The sequence below is a fragment of the Medicago truncatula genome, chromosome 6 (genome assembly GCF_003473485.1).
Source record: "Medicago truncatula cultivar Jemalong A17 chromosome 6, MtrunA17r5.0-ANR, whole genome shotgun sequence".
NCBI classification, from domain to species: domain Eukaryota; kingdom Viridiplantae; phylum Streptophyta; class Magnoliopsida; order Fabales; family Fabaceae; genus Medicago; species Medicago truncatula.
In genome coordinates this window covers 8294218-8306047 of record NC_053047.1, presented here as the reverse complement: position 1 = coordinate 8306047, position 11830 = coordinate 8294218, and the positions used below count along the sequence as shown (strand labels likewise).

Genomic DNA, 11830 nt, shown 5'->3' with positions numbered 1-11830 from the left:
TTTGACAAAAAATTTGTGCCTCATCGATATTTTGAGTCCAGATCCGCCCTTGACCACACATATAAGGACATATATATGAGAGGTTAAACAAAAAGGTTGGACTTATTTATGATTCAATGTTGTGATCTTATGATGTACTAACACTAATTTGAGAAATGCAATATATAGTGTTCAACGATAATACTTCACAATGTGGATCCAATTAACTACAAATTGAAGAATATTTTCATGTGACTTAGTATTCAACGATAATGTCACTGAGGTGCCCCTATTTTGCATAAGACCAACCTACCAATGTATCCCCCAAGCTTCATGGACTTTATAATTTAATTCTATTATGAAACATCTAAAATATCTTACTTGTATGAATGCATATACATAAGGGAAATGCTGCTTATAGCGAAACTTCACCTAGCGAAAGTTTCACGACCAAGAGAAATACAATTTACAATATTACCATCATCAATCAAATTTACTAATAATCAATTTCTTATTATTTACTAAGTCTTATCATTACAAATTAAATCTAATTAGTCATTACATATCTTTAATTAAAAATCACCACACTTCTTTCATAAAACATCCGTAATGAAATAAAAAGTTCACCATAACAATTTCACTAATAACTCAAACACAATTTGTATCTTAAATAGAAAATTCACAAATTGAATGAAAGGTTAAAAGAAAGATACCATTATTGTTGGATTGGTGCTAGTCACATAAAAAAAAAAACAAGTTACATCCCAGAATGATTAATATACCCTTTAACTAAAATAAAAATTTCAAATCAACTAAATTTACATTAACGTAAATTGAACATAAGTAAACTTAATTTACATTAATCTAAATTGAACATAAGTAAACTTAATTTACATTAACCTAGATTGAACGTAAGTAAACTTAATTTACAAACTTAATTTACATTAACCTAGATTGAACGTATGTAAACTGAATTTACATTAACCTAGATTGAACATAAGTAAACTTAATTTACATTAACCTAGATTGAACGTAAGTAAACTTAATTTACATTAACCTAGATTGAAGGTAAGTAAACTGAATTTACACTAACCTCTTATATACATGCGTAAACTAAATTTACATTAACCTAAATTGAACATAAGTAAACTTAATTTACATTAACCTAGATTGAATGTAAGTAAACTGAATTTACACTAACCTAAATTGAACATACGTAAACTTGAATTTACATTAACCTACATACGTAAACTACACTAACCCCTTTTATACACATACACGTAAACTTAATTTACACTAACCTCTCACTTAAAATCAAATTGACAGGCATATCTCATACCAAAACAAACAATAAACAAATAGAAACTCATCGAAAATGAAATTCATGAAATTCACTAACATTTATGAATATAGTACAGATCAATAACAAATATGTTGATTCAGATATTGGTTGCACATCTATGGTGATTTGTGGATGAAAAGGGGTAAGGGTTCAGAATGATCATAAAAGATGGGTTTTTAGAAAATTACATGAAGAGGACAATTTTGGTATTATTATAAAATTTTAAATAAATTTGGGTGTAACTTATTTTTTTTTGGGTGTGACTAGCACCAGTCAAATTGTTGTAATGAAAAAAAGATATCATTATTGTCCTAAAATATTAAGATTCAAATAATAACAAGGATTTATAAACAAAGTTGTATTTCTAATAAATAGAATTAAAAGCATAATTGAAAATGTTCTGAACGGAATTCGAATTTTACTGGTAACAAATTATTACTAGATGATTTCCCACGTTTATAAAATTCCATTGCAATAAACGGATCAAAATGTGTCATGTTTATAGTAAGTTATGGTGGTTTGATTGCACTGAATTTTTTGTGAAAGAATGAAAAGTCTCAATGACATAAAGGAATATAAATGACTCACAAAGTGTGTGTATATAGATCAAGATTAACACTTTATGCGTTTTTACTAAACATTGTTGTGTTTGATGAGTAAATCAAATGATTTTAGATTTATGTATAACTTTAAATGAATGATATATATGATATGACTATATCCAACAGTTAAATTTGAAAAATATGTATCGAGTAAAATGATATCGAATGGTATAATATTAATTAAATATTACATCAATGCAATTTGACTCTTTTTAACAAATGCCTATAAGATTTGTTAGAAGACATCCACTAATTTTTAAGAAGGTTTGTTTTAGCAACATACACGTGAAAGTGTATTTATTCACTTTTTAATTATAACTTGTTAAAAGACACCTTTATAAAAATTAACAGGTGTCTTCTACCAAACTCCGCGCGCGCGCGCGCGCACACACACACACACACACATATATATATATATATATATATATATATATATATATATATATATATATATATATATATATATATTTCAAAATTTATGATAGACTATGGTTTTTAAATTCAAATCCAAGCCCAAAATAGTTTTAGTTATGCTATTATTTTATTTAACCAAGTAAAGAGATGACTTAATCAATTAACAAAAGATAAAACAAAATAACTACACATATATAGACCCAAAACAAACTATTGTTAAAGTAACTTAAATGATTAGGTATAGTTAAATATGAATTAGAGGATTTCTAATTAAATATGAATTATTGTTCCACTTTGATAGGCTCTCAACAACTTCTCTAAAGACGGATTAGTTCACTCGGTTAGATTATTGATTTGTGGATGATAAGTTGAATTCATCCCAAAGCTTGCCCAAAAAGCACTTTGAAAACTTTCCCAGCACAGAAGTGATTCTAGGAACTCTATCTGAAACTATACTAAAAGGTATTCTATGTTGTTAAACCAAAATGGGTTAAAGATCAATATATTCTTACATTTTGATGTTAACAAAGCATTTGAAAATAATTGGATACTCTGATATTTGTTTAAATGTGCAGGAAAATAATTAAAGATCTTATGTGGCTAACATTTCGGACTGAAAGACAACCTTATAGACTATGAAAGACAATCATACGAAGAACAATTCAACACTCTATAGACTCAAAATCTCATTTATGGACAAATATGAAGACAAATTTATAATCAAGGAAAGAGTCAATGCTTTGTGGTCAACCCTATGTGAATCATGCGATCTTATAGACCAAAGTGATGCTCTATACTTCAAACGTTTTTTAGAATTACAAATGTTTTGTTGATATGGACAAAAAATTGCCAATGCAATACAATTAAAGTAACATTATCCGTTGAAGTTGACATTTAGCCATATGACAACAATAGAACAAATTAAAATGTAGCCAAGGAAGGACGACAAAGAGTTGTTGATGCGTGTCAATATAACAAGAAGAAAAAACATAACATGATTTGTAAAAAAAAAAAAATGAAGCTATATATATATATATATATATATATATAATGAATAATGATTAAACAAACACATTTTCAAATCACTTATCTTTTGAATTGACTTTATATAAGACTATGTTGGTAAAATAACATTTACATATATAAATAGCCTTTTAAAAAAGAAAATAATAATATATTTAAATTAATTTTAGGCAATATGTTGATAGTAAAAAAGTTCATAAAATATTGGGAAAAAGGTTTCATTTATATTCCTATGACTACACCACTTAAAGTAACGTTACTAATATATTTACTTGCTTCTTTTCTTATAATAAAATATAATACAATGATTACCCTTCTAAAAAATATATGATATAAGAACTCATAAAAGATCAATATAATTTTCATATGCATACTAACCCTTACTAAAAAAAATGCACATATATACTAATCCTATATCAATGTCTATATTTATCAATGACTAAGGTACCATTCAAGAGAGAGAGAGAGAGAGAGAAATTGGTAAATATTAAGGTTCCTTTTGTAGCTTTACCTAACTAATGCATATGTCCCCATTTAAATAAATAGAAACATATCTCTACTCTAGCTAGTTCAGCAATTCTTCTCTCTAGCTCATGTATACATAAGTTATAATACATACATTGGTAAGCTTAGTGAGTCCTTATCATGCAATATCATACAATTAACTATTTTGTTATATTTGCAAAGTCTTAGGGCGACAATTGTAGTTACACTTACACACTTTAAACTTAGCCATAATCACATAGACATATGGCATATAGCAATAGAAATAGAAGTACCTTTTAAGTTTCATCCCTTTGCATGTTATTCTAACTTCCAATCCCATTTGATTACTTTTTCAACCTTCCATCTCCATGTTTCCAAACCACTTTTCCTTCCTTAATTCATGGTCCCATTTAGTACATGACACATATCCTCTACAAAGATATGAATTTAGATCTTCTGTGATAATTATATCAGTGCAGTCAATATAGAGTTACTGAATTTAAGAGAGAAATAAATATTAAATAATTTATATTCTCTAAACTCAAACTCAATAGCTCTACAATGTCTGCAATAATATAACTATTACAGAAGATTTAAACACTTACATTCGTTGAATCTATCTTTATAAATTCAGCGTTACATTCAGTTCTAATAACTCTGCAACGACTCTACATCGTGCACTTTATAATAAAACATACACTCATAACACATTCTCACACATCTTTTTAGAAATTCTAATAAAGTTTCTTCAAACAATAGTAGAAAACTCTAACTTCAATAATACCTATAACCACCATGAGTGTTGAGAGAGAGAAAGTGTGGTGAAAGGTCTATCTTGCTCCTTCCTCAATCCATGGATCACCATATTGATATTGATATTGATATAGATATAGATATAGATATATCTGTTATTTATATGGTATTGATATTATTCTTATATGTATGTGATCATGTAAATTCTCAAAGTCCCAAACTAAGAGCAGCTTTAACATCTAACCTCCATGCAAACCCACCACACTCTAATCTCCAAACATCACAAGGAACCATTTTCAAACACTTCTCATTCCGCCACGTGTACTGTAACCTAACACCACAAGTAAAAGCTGGGTAAGAATAACACCATGCAACACTTTGTTTCACCTTCAACCAAATCACAACTTCAACTTCTTCACTTTCCTCATTCACCACCATCTTCTTATACGCATCGTTAACCCTCAAAACTTTACCGTTACCGTCTGTAATAAAACACGGACACGTGTCAGTTTCAATATTTTTCACTTTCTCTACAACCATGCACATGCCCGTCACACTCTCCACCGTTATCCATGACTCCACCACCGCTTTCTCCACCGCCGGTAACAGATCTAAAAACTTCCCGGCGTTCATAGTTTCAAGATCTGGATTATTCTGACTCCGGTTCAGATTATCCAAGATCTGAATATTTTCAACTGTTAGATTAAGATTAAGATTAAGATCAACGTTTGAAGTAGCTGCTGCTTTCTCCGGCATCAACTGTAACGTAACAACTGCAAGATTCCTTTTCATTTCATCATTTGAATTTGAATGTTGAACAACAATTTCTTCTTCCGGTGAAGATTTCTTACAACTATTCTTTTTGATGTAACCGTTGTTTCTTCGAATTCTAACGTACTTTCTCTTAGTTCTTTTACCTGGAAGTGAAGCAGTGGTGCTCTGGTTCGCCGGAGTTTGTTCTCCGGTGACTGGCTTCGGTGCGATTGGTCGGAAACGGAGCATTATTCCGTTGAAGATATTGTTGTCGTTGTTGAGAGAAGGGTTTCTGTTGCACGCTCCCACGCGCCACACGTGTTCAGATTCCATCACGTTGTTTTTGAAGAAGAAACGTTTTTTCTGTTTTCTCTTTCTGTTTTGTTTCTCTCTCTAGATTTGTTTAGTTTGCTATACTGACTATGGTTGCTAGGGATGGAAGCAGAAACGATAATGATAACTGAAGCACGGTGGCTGGCTCATCAATCACCACGTGTCTAGGGCAACTCTTGATCAACAGTACTGTTTTTTTTAACTTGCATGCTTTTTTTTTCTTATCTACTTTTATTCGCCACGTTGCGGAAAATAACTTCTTTTCGTCTGGTAGAAGAAGTGTTAAACATCATTATATTATCTACTTGTAAACACAAAATGAACGATCTTCGATATAGAAACTTTTGTAATAAATAAAATTTTCCCTTCAAAAAAATTAATAAATAAATTTTTATATAAATTATAAGTTTTTATTAACAAAAATCGTATTTTTATGAATTGTATTTTCGTAAACTATTTTAAAAATCAGTAAATCCAAATGGGCTAATATCATATTAGTTTTTTGTTAATATGTTTGATCTAATCTATGGGTAAATGTTAATAAGTAGTTCATGCTAGTTTACAATAAAATTTTAAATTTTAATATACTTCTTTTTAACTCTTTTGATGTGTCTTAGTTCATCAATTCAAATAGCTATGTGAAATTGTAAGGAATTTGATAGTGGCTATAATGCTTTAGAATGAGGATTAGTACCAAAGTTGGCTCAAAGAGAGTCAAAGTTTTAAATCTTTATGTCTAGCCAAATACTCTAATTACTATGACAGTGTAACAAAATAAAAAGTATTTTACACGATGAGATATAATTTTATAATTTTGTACATTTCTTTCACACCATCAATACAAAGTCAATATTCAACAAAAAAGAAATCAATACATAGCTAATAAAATATATCAATACTTTTATATTAAACTCTATTGATATTTATGTGAGTACCACTAAAATAATAATATCTATGTCTACTCCATGTGTGATATTATTAGATATATGTACTATGTAGATTTTTTTATAACAATGTATTTATATTTTTTTTTTTTAGGGGATTTATATAATTTTATTAAACACAATCATTTTAGACATACATAACAAAATTTAAAAAGGCTAGGATTGAAATTTTCTCAAGAAAAATAATAAGAGTCTTGAGTGCTTGTGATGTTTAAAAATAGAGGTTGAGAGTGATTGACAAGATTACAAAGGACACGTGTTAGATATAATGGTTTAGTGCATCCTGAAAAGTTAAGTTTAAAATGTGATTGGTCAAAAATATTTCAATTCGGTTGGTATAGGTCCCATAGGGAAAGTGGCGTATCTGGATTTAGGGCATTGTGATTGGTCCCACAATTGAAGGGTATAACCAATGAAAATGAAGAAGGTGTTAAGCATTTGCTGGAAAGAAGGGGTACGTGGCTTCTTTGTAGGGAACAGCACTGCCTATAATATTCTCTCTACCTTTGATGTGATAATCACTTTTGTATTGCTGCAATTTCGAGAAGGTGTACACGTACTTGAATTTTATTTGTGACTAAACAACATTGTATTTAATATCATTGATTTTTTGAAGTGATTTTTATTGTGCTTTACAAGTAAGAGTGTTCCCCGTGGTCTCTAGTTTGGTTTGCTTGCCTAACTCTTTTGTGTATACTCTTTTTTAATTAGTCATGTACACATACTAATAATAGTTACCGTTGCTCGTCTCATTATATGAGTAAAGTATAAGATAAATGCATAGATCTGCTGCTGACTTATAGAAGATCTATATATATCAAAGATGTGTGTTATTTGAATAATGATTTGTGTGATAATTTTATGGATAACCATAAATTTATAAAGAAAATTATATATTGACAAGGAAATTAAAGTAACGGAGAGAGAAAGTAAAAACATAATGTGAGTACATATGAGATAGAAAGTTGTCACAAAATAGTTATACAGATATTATTTATCTTTACTAAATAATGGCTCTCACATTATCTTTAAATTTTAGGTGTCTATTAGGTTTTATTTTTTCAATCATTGGTGAAGTGGGGTGAGAGAAAAAAGCCTCTATAGAGGTACCTGTAACGGACACATGCACACACCAACATACATCTAAATTTAAAGATAAAATTAAATCTAGTATAGGTCAGGTGAACCATATATAAGTGAGGGTTGGAAAGCGAGATCTATCGGTTACTGGTAGAGGGGTGGGTGGTGGTGCACAAGACATAACATATGGCAGATCAGGCAGAAACAACATAAAAGAATCTCATTCTAAGAAAAGGAGACGATACAAGTGGAGGCAATGATGACCTTTTAAGAGGAGAGAAGAACACTGGCGATGCTTAGTGGAGGAATCACACTCTCTGTAACGCCCTCTTTGAATTATTTGATTTATTTAATTATTTAATTGAGTTTAAAATTTATTAAGAAGAGTTTAAAATATATTTATTTGATTATGTGATTTATTAAGTGGCTTATGTTGTTATTTAATAAATTAAGATTTGAAAATAGAAATAAGATTGAGTTGAGAGTTTGTTATGAGATTTTAGAGAGTTTTGGGGGAGAAAGAGAAATAAGATAAAATAGAAAAAGGGTTATAAATAGGAGAAACCTAGTTTAGAAAAAACATAACGTACGATCAATTTTGGAGAAAAGGGAGAAAAAGCCGAGAGGAGGGAGAAGACCTAGGAGTGCTGCGATTTTCATCTATAAGGTAAGGGTGGGACTAACATTCAATAATCTTGAGTCTATGATTCCGAAAATTGTATTTAACATGTTGTAGGTTTAGTTTTTGAGAATTTGGGAATTAGGGTTAAAAGTGATTATTTGATGATTTTCTAAAATAATGTTTTGGGTCAAGTTTTATGTGGTTTTGAGTCTCTTTTGATGTATATAAATGTTTAGACAAACTTTGACATCAAATTTGGGCATAGGGAAGTTAAAATTGGAATTTTGGGGTGAAAAGTCTGTTTTTCCCGAGTTGCTCTGTGACAGCATGTCTTTGTTTCATGTTCTTGCGTCTTTTTCACACGTTTCTGTTTTGAATTAGCCTTTGGTGTAAACATGAAAGTTGTAGATAATTGTGTTAGCTTTCCAGTGGCGTCGGTTTGACTTGAAAATGAATTTTGGTTTATGAGTTAAGGTCAAATTACTGCACATAGGTCACAGTGAATTTTTATGAATTTCAGCACAACTTTATCCGAATTTGAAATGAAAACTGGTATTGATTGGTACAGAATTGGTCTTAGGTGTAAACACGAAAGTTGTAGGTATAAATGTTAGCTTTCTATTGCCGTTGGTTTGACTTCAAAAGGATTTATAGAATTTGAGTTATGGTCAAATTACTGAATGTAGGTCACAATGAATAATTGATTATGATTGATGAATTAGTATATGTATGTATATGTTTGTGAATACGATATTGTCCATGATTGATGAAGTGTTATATGTATATATGATGTTTTAAGATGTTGATTATTATTTGATGTTGTTATATTGTGATATAATTGTATATGCATTACTTGAATTATATGTGAATAATTGAGACGTTGTTGACTTGCATTTGATATTATTATGTCATGCTGTTTTTGTATACTTTTGTGTTGCTGTTGTTATTTAACTAAGCTGCATGAGTCGGTCTAAGTTGATTAAGATGATGAAGTTCCAAATTATTGGATTATATAAGAGGTTGTCGATTTAAGATATTACGAGGTCGAGTCCATGCATTAGCATTTCATTGTTGGGGGCTTGATGCCCTGGAGCCTTTGCTCAATTAAGTTGAGGGCTTGATGCCTTGGGAGCCTTTTTACGCTCAAATAAAGTTGAGGGCTTGATGCCCTGGGAGCCTATTTACGCTCAAAGATTGGTACCACATGCATGATTAGAAGATTAAGTTGCATAGTCAAGAGGTTAAGTTGTCAAGTTGTCAAGTTATCAAGTTGTCGAGTTGTTAAGTTGTTAAATCATGAAATTGTTTAAAGCTGTGATTCTTTATATGAACTATTAAAGAAGTGAATTATGATATATTATTATCTATGATGAATATTATGATGATTACATGATGTTGTCTATGAGTTGTTAAATATGATTGATGATGCTTATGTTGTTAAATGTAATTGATGAATTATATGCTTAATATTATTGTTTGTGAAATCTCACCCCTTCTGTTTGCCCACCATGGGTAACTAACAGGTAACCAAGAATAGTTGATGTCGTGTGAGCTTTCCTTCTCGTGTGTCTTAGGTGCTCTGATACGTAACGGGATGGGAACTTTGTTATTGCTTTTCTATTCCTTACGTATTGTTTTTGAAGATTTATGACTATGTTTTTAGATTGGATTTTTATGAGACATTTATGAAGAGGCCTTCGTGCCAAAGACTGTTTTAGTTATTAAAATAAATTCCGCTGCGAAGTATTAAAGATCTTGTATTTGAATTTTAAAGGATAAATAGTTATTTATTCAGTTTATGATTTTAAGAAAAGAATGTGACATTCCGTTTATGTTGAAAAACTCTGATTATTTATGCGAAATTTTTATGTTGGGAAAACGGGGTGTTACACTCTCCACTCAATGGAGAAAACTAACTCTAACATAGTGATATTTAGGGAAACTATAGTGAACCTATTATTTGTCTTAAATGTGACCAATTTTAAGTTATACTACTCCGATCTTAAATTTAAGACCTTGTTAGTCAAAACTCTAGATGAATTGGTAATTAATATACTTTTATGTTTTTTATCACATTATTTCATTATTACATATTGTAGAAAAAGTTGAAAGTAATTATGAGTATCTTGGTAAAGAAATAAATAAGGTGGTTGAAAATTTAAAAGGATCTTACAAAAAAATTGAACGAAAAATCTCGTGAGAGTCATATATTTAAACATCCTTATCACCTAGATCCTATTCTCTCATTCAAATAATCCCGATAAGATGTAGTATTAGTTTTGGTGGTGTGATGACTTTCAAGGCCGTATCACCTTCGCTTAGTCGTCGGCGTTGCACAACCACAACTGCTTAGACCTCTTGCCACCACTTAGCGACTGGTTGTTACCCATAATGACAAGATCATATCCGTCGTTTGTTTCTAATATCCGTCCTCCTTCCTCTTCCTTGTAAATGGGTTGTTCAACGAACTATATACGAGATTCTGAGCAACTTGTGGGTCATGCATTTTTTGCGTATGGGTCGGTTAGCTAGCTCGAATTTTGTTTTGGTTATGTGCTCTTCTATTGTTGGGTTTCTTTGCGGACGACACACCGTCGTATGCAAGCGTTGTGGCGAGAGTCACTCGTTGTTGTTGGTCCCGTTTGATGGCATAGGTTTCACCGCAGTTTGTCGGGATATGCTGGTTTTGTTTCAAGATTTTGGCTCGACATCGTTGTTTGGTTGTCGTTTCTTTGATCTCTTTATTTGTCTTCAAAGAGTAGTTAATGCTTGACGTTGTTCTTCAAAAGGGAGTTCAACTTTTTAAAAGTTAAAAAATTGTTATTTCCAATACAAAGTTACTCGTCCTATTTTATGTTTAATTAACAAGTGTCTTAAGTACACTTTGCTACCAAGACCTAATAGTTAAAAGTAGGACATTTTTATTAAAAACAATAAATTATTGGCTTTTAAAAATTGAATATACAACTTTTCCGCATTTCTTGTACAATTTTTTTTAACCAGTGTCACATAATTACTTCCTCCGGTCATATTTATAAGAAATATTTGACTTTTTTAATTCATTGTACAAATAATGTATTTAGTCTTTATTCTAGACAAGATACATCAAAATATTCAATGCATTTAAAAAGTCAAAATTTTCTTATAAATAGAACTCAGAGTACTGGTTAACATTTTAAATAAAAAAAGCGCTGCAATTTAGAACGGGTAGGTACACGTGTCTTTTGAAAAGTAGATGCATCAAATGAATTCATTGGTCAGCAATTTTTAACTTTGAAGTTGTCTGTGGGCCTTAGCACTAAAGTGAAGTTTATGTTTTCGACGCGTGTATGTAATAGAGAAATTTAAAAGTCAAGAAAGCAAATATAAATTCAATAAATTCTGAGATGTTAATTAAAAAAAGGTCTTGTTAACTTGGTGTATAAGCTAAAAGTAGGAAGAAAATACTCTATTCTTGTCAAAATGAATGTCGTTTTAGTCAATTGCACACAAATTAAGA

At 30.4% G+C, this 11830-nt stretch overlaps 1 protein-coding gene across 1 annotated transcript; it reads right to left on the bottom strand.

Annotated features, from left to right (window-relative positions):
• Positions 1–4806: 4806 nt before the first annotated feature.
• On the bottom strand, positions 4807–5685 carry LOC11420081 (uncharacterized). The gene has a single exon (XM_003618755.3). It carries the CDS (start codon positions 5683–5685, stop codon positions 4807–4809), a length of 879 nt encoding a protein of 292 aa, XP_003618803.1.
• Positions 5686–11830: the final 6145 nt, after the last annotated feature.

Coding starts and splice junctions, on each gene's coding strand:
- LOC11420081 (XM_003618755.3), bottom strand. CDS start 5,685: ATGGAATCTGAACACGTGTGGCGCGTGGGAGCGTGCAACAGAAACCCT.